The following is a 17,467-nucleotide window of genomic DNA, read 5'->3' as shown; positions in this document are numbered from 1 at the left end:
GCTCTGCTGGAATAATCAGCTGGCTAGGCACTATAGCAGAGCATTCCTTAATATAGTGAAAAAATGCTCTGGTGGAATGCTCAGCTGGCTAGGCAATCTAGCAGGGGGCATTACTAAATATGGTGTAAAATGCTCTGGTGGAATGCTAAGCTGGCTGGGCAATCTAGCAGGGCATTCCGAAATATAGTTAAAAAATGCTCTGGTGGAATGCTCAGTTGGCAGACTGATTCTGAGTTCTAGGATTTATTGTTGCCAAAGTTTTATTGACATTTTCAACTTCTAGGAACTTCTGAGGCACTCGCAGACTTTCAGGAATATTTTTGTCAATAAAATTAATAATATTTTTGAATCTATTTAATTTTACTGCAACATTTTGATAGACACTGGCAGACTTTCAGGAATTTTGGTGCCAATGCAGAAATTGACAAATTAGTCTTCTAGGGACCCTCAAGAGTCCATTTTGTTGGTCAGAGACTGATTCTGGGACACTCGCAGACTTTCAGGAATGTTTGGTGCCAATGGAAATAATGATATTTTATACTTCTAGGGAGTTTAAAGAGTCAATTTCATTGGCCTGCGACTTATTGTTGGAAACTCGTTGACTTTCAGGAATTTTGGTGCCAACGGAGATGATGGCATTTTTTACTTGTAGGGACCCGCCAGATTTTTCTGGTATGTGACTGGTTTCTGGAACATTCTCAGACTTTCAGGAATTTGTGGTGCCAATGGAGATAATGACATTTATGACTTCTAGCGACCCACCAGAGTTCATTTCGCTGGTCTGCGACTGATTTTGGGACACTTGCAGACTTTCAGGAATTTTGATGCCAATGGAGATAATGACATTTCTGACTTTTAGGGAACCGCCAGAGTACATTTCTTGGGTATGCGACTGATTCCTTGAGACTCGCAGACTTCCAGGATGTTTAGTGCCATTGCAGATCATGACTTTTTTACTTTTAAGGACCCCTTAGTTATAAGCAGAGCATTTTTACCCTAATTAGCACCAAAAATTCCTGAAAGTCTGCAAGTGCTCAATAATCAGTCGCAAACCAACGAAATAGACTCTGGATGGTCAAAAATGTCATAAATTGTAATTATCTCTATTGGCACCAACAATTCCTGAAAGTCTGTGACTGTCCAAGATTAAATCGCAGACCAAAAAAATGGACCCTGGATGGTCCCTAGAAGTAAAAAAATGTCATTATCTGCCTTGACATCAAAAATTCCTGAAAGTCTGTGAGTGCATCAGAATCAGTCGCAGACCAACAAAAATGGATTCAGAAAGGTCCCAATAAGTCAGAAATATCATTTTCTGCATTGACACCAAAATTCCTGAAAGTCTGCGAGTGACTCAGAATCAGTCGCAGACCAACGAAATAGACTCTGGATGGTCCTAAAAATTCACAAATGTCATTATCTGCATTAACACCAAAAATTCCTGAAAGTCTGCGATCGTCCCATAATCAGTCGGAGACCAAAGAAATAGACACTTGAGGGTCCCGTAGAAGTCAAAAATGACATTATCTGCATTGGCACTAAATATTTCAGAAAGTCTACGAGTGCCAAATAATCAGTTGCAGACCAACGAAATTTATACTTTATTTAAGAATGCCCTGCCAGCCTAGACAGCTCAGCATTCCGGCAGAACATTTTTACACTAATTTTCAGAATGCTTTGCTGGATTGCCGAGCCAGCTGAGCATTTTAACACTATATTTAGGAATGCCCTGCTAGATTGCTTAGCCAGATGAGCATACCAGCAGAGCATTTTTCGCACTAAATTTTGGAACGCTCCGCTAGATTGCTTAGCCAGCTGAGCTTACCAGCAGAGCATTTTTACACTATATTTAGGAATGCTCTGCTGGATTGCCTAGCCAGCTGAGCATTTTTAACACTATATTTAGGAATGCCCTTCTAGATTGCCTAGCCAGCTGAGCAATTCAGCAGAGCATTTTTACACTATATTTTGAAATGTCCCGCTAGATTGCTTAGCCAGCTGAGCATAACAGCTAAGTATTTTTACACTATATTTAGGAATGCCCTGCTAGATTGCCTAGCCAGCTGAGCATACCAGCAGATCGTGTTTACACTATATTTTTGAATGCCCCGCTAGATTGCTTACCAAGCTGAGCATAACAGCAGAGCATTTTTATACTATATTTTGGAATGTCCCGATAGATTGCTTAGCCCGCTGAGCATAACAAAAGAGCATTTTTACACTATATTTTGGAATGCCCCGCTAGATTGCTTAACCAGCTGAGCATAACAGCAGAGCATTTTTAAACTTTATTTTGGAAATCCCCGCTAGATTGCTCAGCCAGCTGAGCATAACAGCAGAGCTTTTTACACTATATTTTGGAATGCTCCGCTATATTGCGTAGCCAGCTGAGTATAACAGCAGAGTATTTTTTACACTATATTTAGGAATACCCTGCTAGATTGCCTAGCCAGCTGAGCATACCAGCAGAGCATTTTTACGCTATATTTTGGAACGCCCCGCTAGATTGCCTATCCAGCTGAGCATACCAGCAGAGCATTTTTACACTATATTTAGTAATGGCCTGCTAGATTGCTTACCCATCTGAGCATACCAGCAAAGCATTTCTACACTTTATTTTGGAATGCTCTGCTAGATTGCTTACCCAGCTGAGCATAACAGCAGATCATTGATTTCCCTATATAAATTGTAATGCCTTTTTGCTTAGCTCACTGTTAACTGCTAACTTCTCACATACAAAAAGAAGGCACAAATTATGGTAAAAAGACCTTTTGTTATAATGGCGGAAAAACGGTGTACCGTTTGAACAATCGTGATTTTTTTTATTTCATCGATGCACGACGGTACCATGGTGAAAACGCGATGAAACGATGACACGATGATGGAAACACGATGCTACGATGGTGAAAATGCGATTTTATATCGCATTTTCACCATCGTACGTTCGCGTTTTCACCACCGTACCATCGAACCATCGCGTCATCATTATTTCAGAAAATATTTCTGAATATTCTTTTTGTATTTTTGTATTTTTGTATTCTTTTCTGTTTTAAGTGCCTCAGCTTATGTATGTATGGAATTTCAAATTTTATGTTTTTTAAGCATTTAAAATCGGACCTCTGTGGAGTTCCTTTAAAGTACATAAACATTTATGAAGACAAATTTTCTATGTATCTATAACAAATATGTCTTTTACAAGAAATGTAAATACAATGTACAAAATAACATATGTCATTATTTTTGTATTATGAGGTTACTGATCAATAAATAATACTGACGTTAATAATGGTAGAGAAAATATATTTCATTTATAATTATTCAACTGTTTCGTATGTTGTCATGTTATAATATTTATTATGCGTAGTTCACAATCAGTAGTGTTTGTCAATGGATGTGACATCAATCAAATTATGTGATGTTGTTATTTATATTGACTTATTGTAATAGTTGATTTTGTTCCGAGGGTAAAATAAGGAAATAAGGATATGTTATTTGTACGATGTTCTAATTATTATAATGTGTAATCCTTTTTTTTTAAAAAAAAATAAATAAAGTTAGTCTTGTTTTATTTGATATAACTTATTATGTCGTTTTAGCCGATGATCATAGTTAACTTCGGTTCCCTTTTTTTTTGGCTCACATAAGTACAAACGTTCAGGCTGTCTGCATTGTTCGTCGTTAGTCGTTACCCACTATTTCTTCTAACAACATTTCCCATACAGGACAATATAATTGATTTTTTTAACCAAACTACAGTGTTATAATATCTTTGTGAATATCTTCTCCTCAGAAATTGCAATGAGCAGAACTTAGATATTATATACAGCATGGCCTTATGTGCCTCTGCAAACGAAACATGAATCTTGTCCCTGGGGGTTATAGAATTATCCCGACCCTGGCGTTCACTCAGTTTACGTAGACTACATGTATATGATAAAAAATCCTCACAAACCATCACCGTTTATCAAAGCATGTTTCGCCTTAATGAGCTTCATCAGTTGATATGATAAATAACAAAGGAAATATGGGATAAAGATATAATACTGCCGACTTCAAGTCACTTTAAGAGTACAAAGAAAAATGTACCATGATGTTTATGAAACCGGTCGTATATATACACCTGGAAATAAGTTAAGCACACCCGGCATTTTGCCTCAATTTTGACATGACCGCAACTGAAATATTAAATTCTAATTGGGCAATGATACGAACCACCTGTAGTCAACCTGCAACAACTGGAACAAGCTCTACATCAAAAATGGCAAAATTTATCTCAAAATCGCTTTAGACGTTTTACTGGTAGTATGAGGAGAAGGGTCGAGGCTATCATCCGGCACATGGCGGTTACACACGTTATTAAAAATGTGGTTACATTATGTCATTTTGTGTTACGTAATCGTCAGCATTTACCAAAAAAATCCACCAGTAAATGTTTTATAAACGCTCCAACACCATACTTATAAACACTTACATTTTTGGTAAAAAACAACACATTTGCTTATACTTCAATCATGTCAATAATTTGGTTAAGAATAAACTAAACTCATACATTTAGTGGTCTATATTTACTAAATTGATATCGCTACTTAATAAATTACTATTCCTTAGTTCAATTAAATCGTCATCTCACAACTGTGCTTTTAATCACTACCAATTTTAAATTTCCGGGTTGTGCAGGTGTATATTTCTAGTTGATTCTGTTTAAACATTGTTAGATTTTGATATATTTTTTTTTCTTTTTTATTACGTGTAAATATGTTTAATGTTGAGAAATTCTCCAAATTGTGCATTTTCTTTTTCTTTGCAACTTTTACCAAACAACATTTGTAATATGAACTAAAGACTTTATGAACTTAAGACATAATAATTATGTTTTTGATCTTTTATCCTGAGCAAACGAACGGATACTCGTTGCCGAGTTGCTGGATACCGAGGATAATAGGGAACAGTAAATTTTATTAACTCTGTCAGTATTGTTGAGTAATTTAATTTTATGTTCTTATTTTGTACTTTCCTCTCCTAAGAACGTCCGTCTGTCCATCTATTCGAGTATGTCCAATTATATATCAAAGGGAGAATACTCTGTAACTACTGTTTGACCAAACTCCTCACAGCGGTTACGTCACGCATTGCTACTACTGATCTGGAGAAGTAACCGCTGCGGGGAGTTTGCTGTAAACTCCTCACAGTGATTATCTCCCTTTGCAGATTCTACTGATAAGGGGAGGTCACTGCATGGTTGGGAGATTGACTGTTTACAGAAAAGGAAACGGAGAATACTCTATGACCGTTTTCTATTACTGTAGAGAAATCTGTTAAGCAAGATTTTTTCTCATTTCTGTTCTTCCATTTTTATAAAGATGGCACTCATTAAGATTGATGTATATAAGTATCGACCGTCATCTTCAAATCCGCCTCAAATATTTCAATGTCGCAGATCGAAAATAAGTCAGTAAGAACTCAGTTGACACCTTCAGAACTCTGGAACTCAAAGTGCGTTGATACTCGTATATAACATATAAACGCACTTTGGGGTCAAATTCTCGATTTTGACTCAAAGTGCGTTGGACCCCAAAGTGCGATGTGAAGTTTAACGCACTTTGGGGTCTGACCCCATAGTGCGTTGGACCTAAAAGTGTGCGGTGTTACAGAGCACCACACTTAATGTCGTATTACGATATATATATACCGGACAAGGTTCTTGAATGATTACATGCTAAAAGTTTCGCCTTTTTATCCTTTCACCCGCCGAAATACACTTTAAGACGTCTAACTTATCTCTTCAAATATATATTATATACAATCATAAATAAAAAATGTAAAAATTGGCGAAAGAAGTGATATTTGTCTATATTGTGATCATGATTTCTGCAAGCGTCCAGAGTTACTGCTCCAACACTATTTGGTTAAGTCTGTAAAAAAGTGTCAAAGGCTAAGTATATGTTGGTTTAAACATATTTATTTTAGCTCGATTGCGAAACAAGTTCTTGCAACTTATATTAATCACTTTCGTGTCCGCTTCCTGGAGCCAACCAGTACTGGTGTCGTATGAAGAAACATGGTCATGACCCGAGTAGGGCTCGAACCCATGATCTCTGGGTTGAGAGGCAGATACCTTGACCACTAGGCCACCGCCTGCCTACGTATATGTTAGTGTTCATCCGAGCTGTCCTACAAAAATTAGACGGGAGCGACAGCGACAGGAGAATTTTTCTAATTTCTGTAGAACAGCTAAGGATAAATACTAACATACTTAGTGTCAAGCTTTATTTGGCTTCATTATCATTTACTTTATTACATCACTATGCTGTTTTATGAAGTACTATAAAAAATAGAAGTCGACTATGAACGGAATTCGATATAGTATCGATTTTTGTTCTTCTATGAAAATTAACGCACAGAATTTTGAAGAAATACAGAATTTTCATTGGATGACAAATAAAGCTGGACACTAATCACTTTTAGTTCCAGCCGCTATATGATATGAGTATTATAAATATACATTCTCTCTTAGAATGAGTTTTGTTTCTTGAACATTTTATGTTTATATGTAATAATTAAGTCTCTTAGTCTCAAAGAGTTTGCTCTCAACTAATTTATACAGTTTATAGTTATTGCTAATGTTACCTTAAAGATTTTAATGTTGTACAGAATTTTGGAACATCCGTTAAGCACAAATAACAAGTCATATCAGTGTTTAACAGGGATAAGACTCCTAAACAACCTAAATCAATGGTATGATACTACTTCATCGCACATCTGCAAAATGTTCTTAATCGGACTGTTTTTTGTTTGTTTTTTGTTTGATTTGGTAAACATCCGGTCGACTTGAAGGTAAAATATGTTTTTATTCTAAGAAATCGTTAAAATATAAAAAAGCGCACCAAAGATTGGCTTTAGTACTTAATATAATTTTAAGAAACGTTTAAAGTTTTACTGCCTAGTTTTAAGTTGTTGTTTTCTGACATGCTCCCACTCTGACTCCCGTTCAAAAGTTATCCAGTTTTTAGGCTTTAACCAGACAGTAAAACTTGAAACGTTTTTTTTTAAAAATGTTATCAAGTATTTTAAAACCAATCTTCTGTGCGCTAAAACATTTTTTGATTCATGTTTTGTAACGATTTCTTGGAATAAGATAAAAAAATCTCCGAGTCGACAAAAACAGTGTAAATTGGAGCATTTTGCATGTGCTCGATGACACAGTATCTTACAATCCTATCATTGGAATCAGTAGTCTTGTAAATCACACCTAAAACATCACTGAAACGTCCATATCTCCAAATACTAAATTGAATTTGCAAAGAAAGCCATTTCATTAAAGACAAAAATGAGGTTATGTTTTCCGTTAACAGAGAACTTTTAAACATTGGTGATAATATAATTATACAAAAACCGACTTTTCGGTATATTGCTGTTCAAAAAACAGTATGAATTTATTTCTCACAAAATATAGCAGCACACTAGAAATATTAGCTAAAAGTAGACGATAAAAAATTATATTGGTAGCAATTACGTAAATCTCATGTTTTTCTTTCTTTGAGACGTGATAAAGATTACATCTGTTCGTGGGAAAAGTTTCAGGATGTAGATATATATGTTGATAAGCTGGCATAAAGTGGTTATATGGGGGTGAAAACGTGACTGAAATGATAAGGCGCTGCATCCACTATAGGCTCGCACAATTTCGGCATATTCCGCCACTTTCCGTCTATATATCTAGAAGAATTAATTATACGAGGAAAATATATTATCAAGCTTAAGTTGTTCGGTGGAATACCTTAATCCAAATTTATTTTGTGGCTCTAGATCACTATATTGTTAAGATTGTGGTTCATAGGAAATGCGAAATTATTTCCTGACTGATAACCTTCATGTTCCCGCTTTATGTGCACGTACATAAACATTTGAAGTAAACAAATTAAAACAAGTACAAGTGCGTATCTAATACATGAAAAATGATTTTAAATATAATGACTATACATACGTTAACATCTGATCTAAATATCAATCTGCTTATGGCTTAATAGCAATAGAAGCCGTATATCAGCACGGAATTTATATGACAAGTAGCAAATATATCAGAACTCAATATAAATATAATTCTGCGCATAAGAAAAAAAATAACAGCCATATATCAGTACCTGATGTAAATATCAATCTGTACATGATTGAAGACCAATATCAACCATAAGCCAGCAACCAATTTGTAAATGATTGAATTCCAATATCAGTTATAAGCCAGCAAACAATGTAAATATCAATCTGCAAATGGTTGAAGGCAAATATCAGCCAAGACCAGCAATGGATAAAAATATCAATCTGCAAATGGTTGAAGACAAATATCAGCCAAGACCAGCAATGGATAAAAATATCAATCTGCAAATGGTTGAAGACAAATATCAGCCATAAGCTAGCAACCGATGTTAATATCAATCTGCAAATTATTTATGTCCAAAAGCATCCAAAAGCCAGCAATCGATGTAAATATCAATCTGCAAATGATTGAAGTCCAATAGCATCCAAAAGCCAGAAACCATTGTAAGTATCAATCTGCAAATGACTGAAGTCCAATAGCATCCAAAAGCCAGAAAACTGATGTAAATATCAATCTGCAAATGATTGAAGTCCAAAAGCATCCAAAATCCAGAAACCGATGTAAACACAAATCTCCACAATTAGTTTCTTAAAAAAAGAAATGTACAATTTTATGGCAGCACACACTGTTTTGCATAAATTTCTACACAACTAGGTAAATGGTGACACAATTCCAGAAATTTTACTGAATCAGATTTCAACATGAAAGCTTAGATATTTTGAACTGATGGCGTCATGAAAAAAGAACATAATGCTGGAAGAGAATCAGTTATAGTGCATTGAAACATTAAAACGGCTCTTTTACACATATTTCAATCATGAACGAGAACTTTTTTTATTATCAACCATGATTACGCCATCCTTGAAAATATTGCAAGAAGTGTTCACTCTTTTGAATATTTCAATATCATAAACAAGTGAACAAATATCCTTTAATATACATTTCACTCATAGACCAAAATTGTTTTATTATATACATAAAAATGTCTCTAAGAAATTGAAGTTTCATATTTGATCTTCTGAGTCAATGTCATTTGTTAGATGTACGTGATATTTGAATAATCGAACATGTCCATGGTGCCATTGCATTGTTTTGTTGAAGCATGAATCAAATCTGACCATTAATATAGAGATTAAATCAAATCTGTAAATATATAACAAAGTGAAGAAAATTCAATATTCCGACCACGACTACAATTAAAGCCGAGGTTAAAGTCATGGGTATATCCGAAACATTCAACTTGTCGGTTTTGTCACACGTGTTCTGTTATCCAACTTAAAGTGTGAATCTTATCTTTACATAAATAACAAATTTATCACGATCAAAGCAAAATGCAATAATTTGACCTTGGTTGTTGATATCATTTTAAAGGGAATGTCACATTAAAGCATTTAACACGTCGGTTCTTTCAAGAATAGTGTCTTGTCTAAGTAAAATTTCAAACACATAGCTATATACAATCGCAAACTTCAATAATTTGACGTTGACAGTCAATGACATTTCACAATCAATGTCTTATAATAATAACTCAACATTATGGTTTGCTCATTACAAATCAGTAGATAAAGGATATTTAAAGTCATCACAGTGTTGGTAAAATCAATAATTTGACCTTGATGATAAATGTCATTTATGGTCAACGTCATTTAAAGATTAAGGTTTTATGTATGAAGACAATAAAAACGTTATGACCAGTAATAAAGTTTTTCGGGCGGTAACGAAAAAGGGTACGAAATAGTATTATCTCGAATTTAAAAAAAAGGAAAAAACAACAACGAGCTGTAAATAACATTTTACTGAAAATAATGTCACATAATTCAACCAAATTGTACGTTTTTATGTGTCTGGCTACGCCGCGTAAATTCAAGACTTACTCATTCACTTTATGAACAATTACTTCAGTTAACTCATACTCTCAGATTCAATTTTGAATCAAACATGGCGTTGTTGTTTATTCTCAGTGCAACTGTTTTGTGTATTAACAGTGCACCTTTGGCAGATGAGAATGGAATTAATGCTGGCGATTTAAACGGCGAGAATTTAATGGAGTTTGGGAAGAAACTCAAATTACCTGCATTACAAATGATAGGAAAGACAATTGACAATATGGAAAAGGAAATCGATGTCCAAATATGTGCCCTTCACCCTTGCTCAGAATGGACGGAATGGTCCGGTTGCACAGCTCGATTTGGTCAGTTCGGTTCAAAATTCAGGACAAGGCGTTGCAATGTGAATATGACAAGTTGTGAGATAGAGTCTAACAGTAGAGCAGAGAAAGAGTTTGAAATTTGTATCATGGATATGGCTTGTCCTAATGGGTATAATCTCACAAAGAATGGGTATTGCATGAAGTTTGATGCTGTCAAACAAGTGACAAAAACTGTCGCAGAGCAGCAATGTCAAAAGGATGGTGGTCATCTGTTGAATATCGACTCTGAACTGAAGTACAAGGACGTCATTGGTCATCTTAATGGCTTCAGTACTGCTGGAATCTGGATAGACGGACATCGCAAAGATGTGAATTCTCCATGGAAGTACACATATGGATCTCAAAAAGGATTTTTCAAGTGGTTGTCAGGACAGCCAGATAACAACTCGGATGAGCTTTGTTTAGTAATTGTTTTTTCTAGCGGCGACATAACTTGGCGTGATGTTACATGTACATATTCGTTCTACTCAATTTGTGAAATAACTAAGACCTTGTAGTACATGTATCAACACAAGAGTCAAATTTAGTGGGAACGAATATAAATGTCATTAACAGAAAACTCAGTTATAAATGATTGTGTAAATATTTTCTTCCATATGATACTTAGTCAAAATGATACGTTTTTATATAAAACATACATATTTAATCGGCTCTTATGTCAAATTTATTATAAAGAAAGAAAATAATATATTTATCTATGTCATTATCACATCGATACATTGATACTCATGAAAAAAGAAATAAAAATAAAAAAGATCAATCAAATTTATCAGTTCTCTTTTAATTAGTTAGAATGGAAATATATATTAGTTTTCCTTCCACTTTGATATAATAATGCATGGTTTATCGTTTAAATGCTTTGTAATAAAACACTCAGGTCTATCGGCCTTCGAGATTAAAATCTTACGTATTTGAACTCGAACCGTTCACTATTCTACATTAATGCACACAAATTTGATATATATGATATATATTTCCTAAATAAGAGCATTTCATGCGAAGTGCAACGCCGAAGCCTGTCAATAACCAATTATTTAACAAATTCTATGTCAAAAAGGGACTTAACCCCTAATGATATTGCTCTTAGGATAATGTCCCTTGCTTTACAATTGTGCATTGTCATGATCAACCAGCAATTTCGACAAATGGGGAATAACTCTAGATACTCTTATAATTTAGCCAACAGTATAATGCTTCTTATTAAACGTTCATGATCCACAAATCCACAAAAAAGTTTCATTCTTCTTATTTGACCATGTTTGCAAAAAAATCATTTTAAAAAGGGGCAAAACTACAATAATATAGCTGCTAGAATAATGCCCCCTATCTAGTAACTGCACTATGTTATGATAAACAAGTATACTAAATTTCATGTTGATTACATTGGAAATTATTGAATAATAGGCTACATTGAAGTTTTTGTACGAAAACGACGCCATGGCGATCACAATAGCTCGACTTCGTCTTCGAAACAGACCAGCTGAAATCATCACATTTATGTTTTGTATGTTTTTTCCTATTTGATTATCTAAAGTACCTAACGGGATCCGAACGTCGGTGGTCCTATTCAGTATGCGATCTGAAAGTTTGATTAGAATTGAAGCAGTTTTTATAGTTTTATAGCAATTTGAACTTGTTACTGGAGACTTTTCAATAGAAACAACCATTTTTTTTCACAAAATGTTCATGCAGTTATGGGTTAAAATAGATTCTGCTTGATTTTTTTACATATCGTATTATGTTTGATTTTACGATGAATTTATCAATCATTAGTCAAAATTTAATTGCATATTTTTTACGAACACATTGTTAAAAATGATAGCCACGAATCGTTCGGAATAATATCTTTTTAAAGGAATAGGAATGGATGGATTGATGTCTGTCTAATATAAATATTCATTATTTAAAAAGAGGAACCATGGCAGTTTTCCTATTGACATCAACCCTATAAGAGAGAAATTCGTGTTTTAAGACACTATTTTTTACTTGAGAAATAAGTTCATGGGCGCCGCCATTTTGGCGTTCTGTCATTCTCGCGAGACAGACGAGACCGAGATTGTGACGTGTTATACCCACTTCCGGTATAGGTGTACACGCTGGTACAACTGAAATATATCTTGATGAAGAACTTATTATTTTATTGCGTACATTATATATTATTTATGAAAACATCATATGGAACTGAATTGCTTTAATTAATTAATTGAAGACGCCGCGACATTAATTATCATTTGTCCGATATTCAAGCTTGCTGATGATCCCACCACATGATTTAAGCAATGACTGCTTAATTTTCAAAGATAAACAATAAATTTAATTTGGGTACTATGAAAAACTTTTTCAAATTGACGATATATCCTTTTATTTTGTACTTAATTTTCGCTAGACAAGCTGTCCAAATAGGGTACATCGCCGGTCATGTATCTTTTTTTCAGGTAAAATATCAACTAAATCCAATATTCTGAGGACGCGATTTTCCGCCATTGACGCTAAAAATGAGAATGGCGCAGAAAAATCGGCAGCCAGACTAATATCGTATGAAAACAAAACTGTCCGTTAGGTTATTTAGGCACCCAGTCAAAACTGGTACCAACAGCAACAGGTTGCCCATTCCCCTATAATTACGCATATTCTCGGGTTTATCCAGTTCCCTAAAGCTTTTTTCCACGTTATCTACTTACCAAATTCCTTTCCCCGACAGATACGCATTTCTACTACCGTAAATTTAATCCAATAAAACAAAAAATCATAAATCTACTTAATATTTAAAATGATTATTGGTAACTGAAAAAAATGTGTTGCTATTTTATGACGTGCTGTAATTTACTGACAGGTGTGGAACCTAATTCCCCCTAAGGTCATTCAGTTCACTGATGAAGCGTAAAAAAATAGATGTCTATTTCGTCATTAGAATATTTGACAAGGGTGATTAACCAATCAGGGCAACATTGTGCATGATCAAAAGGTCTGTCGGCACAGAGGCATACAAGGAGCAATAAAAATCGTCAGTACACAGTGTGACAGGAACATTTGGTGCAAATTAGGAACAATTAAAATGGACAATGCGCAGTATTAGACATAAGTAGTAAGAACCAGCAATTGTGTGAATAAATTATGCAAATTAGATTTTTGAGCAGCCAATAAAAATGATTTGCCTGCAGTTAATATTAGGCTACGATAACGATGCCCAGCATCATACGTTGACAGACATGTTAACAATTTACTTTTCAAAAGAGTTGCTTATATTTTTGAAATGCGTACATCAATTATAACATATGTTCACACCTTTAAATTTGAAAGTCAGAATCAAACTGCAAAAATTTAATTATATGTACTATTAAGAACACGTTTTAGTAGGGTTTTTATAATGGAAGTGGCTAGCGTACGGGCCCGTACGGCTAGCCAAAAGTTTTAGCCGTACGTGAGTCACGTACGACTAGCAAGGACACACTGTATATTGGCTAGCCGTACGGCACTTTTCAAAATTTTATGGAAGTCGAAAATGCATATGTTATATTATGACTTTAAGCAAGGATTTTAACTGAAAATGATTGTTGTTAGGCTCTTGATAATTGCGACAATTACCGACGGTACTGTATAGAAGTTTGTACATCAAGGAAAGTTTGCATGTTCCGTGAAAGGCATTCTAAAATTCTATTGTCAGTCCCTGGATAGGTTTTAATTAAGGCTAATTAATTGATTGACTGTGCTTTTATGTTCGATATTTATCTACTGTTTTGAAAATTATATAATTATTTTTGCATTTCACCGTTTTTTTTTTTGTTTTTTTTTCATTCAATGTTCTTTTTATTTATTTATTCCACTCCGATCATTTTTTATTCGATCCATGTGCTTAAAATTAACAAAAATGATTTAATAATTCATACAAATAAAACAACAAATGATAAGTATGAAAATCAAGAATTTTATAACGTTCGACTTCCATATAATTTTGAAAAGTGCCGTACGGCTAGACTAGATGGGCTAGACAATACAGTGCGTCCTGGCTAGTCGTTCGTGACTCACGTACGGCTAGAACTTTTGGCTAGCCGTACGTTTCTTTATTTATTATTATTTTTATTTTTTTTGATATTGTTGCGTATTTTGAACCATAAAAAATCTCCTCTTCACCTCCTGTGAAAATTAAATTGTCTGGTCAATACTTTATTATATTAATATTTCCTTACGATTCAACTAGATTTATCATGAATCTAAAGATGTGGGGAAATGACATCACGCGCACCTGTTTTTATACGGCCAATACACAAACATGGCCGCGCTTACTGATTTGTAGAAATCGGTGATTTAGCGATTTAAATTTTGATATCATTCGTTTAATATTATTATTTGGCGGCAGAAAATTTGCAGATTTATTATTTATAGTATTCTTTTTCTGAAATCAAGTTTCTATTCTAACCTTGTCTTTCCCTTTAAGACAGGCCTTCAATGAAATGTCGGGCAAAGTTCCATGCTTTATGAATTGTGTTTAAAAAGTTTTATGTCAGACAAAGTCTCAAACCTACGTAGCTCCTAAAATGACACACGCATATATACACGCACGCACGCACGCGAACGCAAGCACTACGCACGCAAACACAATTTTCACAAAAGTTTTATTTCGTTAAAACGAAAATAATTTGTTTGAAATAAGTTAAACTGTATTTAAACGAAATATTTATTCGTCTAAAAGAAATAATAATTTCTAATAGACAAAACAACAATTAGTTACTGTTTATATTGCTTGCTATGAGCATGTTTGTCTCAGATCAAATCAAAGTTTATTTTTATTACACGATCATGCGATGTGTGCACTGATGCTACTGGGTTCTTAACGTGTTCCAAATTTATTTCTATATGTGCATTATTTATATCATTTGTTGTGTAAAATGAAACATCTATACAGTTGAATGAGTTATAACAATATATAAATGCAGCTTCGTCAGTCCCCCTGCCTCGATGTCTAGAGGCCTCCATGGCCAAATGGTTTACACTGCTGATTTCAAATACTTTTTTCTCACTGATGTAGGTTCGAATCCTCACAGGGACTTAAAATATAGAACTTTTTCAACTTTTTATCTTACGGAAGATCGATGGTTGTACTCAGGTGTTCCCTTGTGCTTAAAATTATGCACGAAGGTTCGTATTGTAATTGAGACACGCTTTTCGAATTTTACAGTATCGAAGTGACTTATAAATCGGCAAGCAAACACATTTACATTAATCTATATATAAGACAATAAACAGTAAAAAAAATCTACTTGTTGCCCAAATAATCGAGGGATTTTTACAATGTCTGTCAGATATTCAAATATCTGGAAAATTAGTTCTTTTTGTTGAGCTGTTTACAGGTCACTGTAGACTCCTACTTCACATATCGTCAGATATTCTGTTCCGTCAATGTACAACTTGACATAGCGTCCGTGCTGTGGGGCACCAAATAAGATCTTGCAAGTATCACCAATGGGGCTTGTATGGTTGAAAACTGTTTTAAGATCGGCCAAGTTGTCCCCTACCTGAATAATGAGGTCATGTAATCTCTGTACTGGAAACAACAAATAAACAATTATTTTAAAATAAAAATATTAATAAGATGAAACCTTCCATGCGAGTGTAAGGTATATGTACACACCTAAATTTACTGGCCTAGGACGTTGTGTTTATGAACCTCTGTTCTGGAGATGGCACTTAGATTCCGCGAAATTTTAACATTGCTTCTAGCTAACCATTACAAGCACTATAAACTGAACAACATTCAATAATTATTAATTAATTGGTTGGTTTCCTCGTTCCATGTTTCTGACCGACATGTTTTTGTTAAAATGATACTTATACTTACGACAGCATTCTTCACGGTTTACAATGTAGATTTCAGTGATGCCATATGTATGTTCTAGATCAATTATCGCTTCATGATTTGTTTCAAGTTCTGAGTGAGGACATGGATATACATCACTGCGATTTCCATCCGTCTAAAAATATAAATATTTATCACTACGATTTCCATCCGTCTGAAAAATAAATATAAATTGAATTATTATGTGTAAGTTTTGAATACTCAAGCTTCATGAGGTCAGAACGACACACCATTTGCCATATTTTGTTAACAAGGGCCGATATTAAAAAAACAAAACAACCAAAAAACAACACAAAAACATTTGATAAGTTCTTTGTTTGTTATGATATCTTCAACTTATCTGATCATTCGCTATTGAGACATAACATAATTTGAATCCCTAAAATGATAAATGGTTTTGATCTGATTTTGAGAGATGGACACGTCTTTTTAATACTTTAAGCGTGGTAAGAACTAACAACTTACCAACATTTCAGGCCTGGGATATGGAGGATATTGGTGCATAGAGCTCATGATCATTGGTTTATTGAACTTGACAAACTTCGTCTTCTGCATATAGAAATCGCCTTTTTACCTTCATATATCTACTTGATATTACAATTATTACGACAAAAGATAGGACAATGACTTGAAACGGTCTTAAGTGCAAAAACTTTTTCTCCTTAAGTTGGTCATAAGTCCTAGGATTTAGGATTAAGTTAGGACTCTCCATGAAACGCAGCCCTGATTTCAAATACTTTTTCTGTAACTGATGTAGGTTCGAATCCTCACAGGGACTTAGAATATAGAACTTTTTCAAATAATGAAGCTATCAAGCTATCTTACGGCAGAGCGGTGGTTGTACTCAGGTGTTCCCTAATGCTTAAAATTATGCACGAAGGTTCGCATTGTAATTGAGACACGCTTTTCGAATTTTACAGTATCGAAGTGATTTATAAATCAACAAGCAAGCACATTTATATAAATCTATATATAAGACAATAAACAGTGAAAAACAATCAACTTGTTGCCCAAATAATCGAGGGGTTTTTACAATGTCTGTCAGATATTCAAATATCTGGAAAATTAGTTTTTTTGTTGAACTGTTTACAGGTCACTGTAGACTTCTACTTCACATATCGTCTGACTCAGATATTCGGTTTCCTCTATGTACAACTTGACGTAGCGTCCATGCTGCGGTGCACCAAATAAGATCTTGCAAGTATCACCAATAGCGCTTGTATGGTTGAACACTGTTTTAAGGCAGGCCAAGTTGTCCCCTATCTGGATAATGAGGTCATGTAATCTCTGTGCTGAAAGCAAGAAATAA

At 34.4% G+C, this 17,467-nt stretch overlaps 1 protein-coding gene across 1 annotated transcript; it reads left to right on the top strand.

Annotated features, from left to right (window-relative positions):
- The first annotated feature begins 9,983 nt into the window (after positions 1 to 9,983).
- LOC132733007 (lithostathine-2-like) lies at positions 9,984 to 11,065 on the top strand. Its single transcript, XM_060719569.1, has one exon. The coding sequence runs from the start codon at positions 10,034 to 10,036 to the stop codon at positions 10,799 to 10,801; it is 768 nt and encodes a 255-aa protein (XP_060575552.1). The 5' UTR covers positions 9,984 to 10,033; the 3' UTR covers positions 10,802 to 11,065.
- The last annotated feature ends 6,402 nt before the right edge of the window (positions 11,066 to 17,467 follow it).

This window comes from Ruditapes philippinarum, unplaced genomic scaffold (assembly GCF_026571515.1).
Source record: "Ruditapes philippinarum isolate M1 unplaced genomic scaffold, ASM2657151v2 ctg2344_1_1_1_1, whole genome shotgun sequence".
Classification (NCBI taxonomy): Eukaryota; Metazoa; Mollusca; class Bivalvia; order Venerida; family Veneridae; genus Ruditapes; species Ruditapes philippinarum.
Note: the sequence above shows the minus strand (reverse complement) of the source record. Positions and strands in the feature narration are given on the sequence as shown.

Coding starts and splice junctions, on each gene's coding strand:
- LOC132733007 (XM_060719569.1), top strand. CDS start 10,034: ATGGCGTTGTTGTTTATTCTCAGTGCAACTGTTTTGTGTATTAACAGT.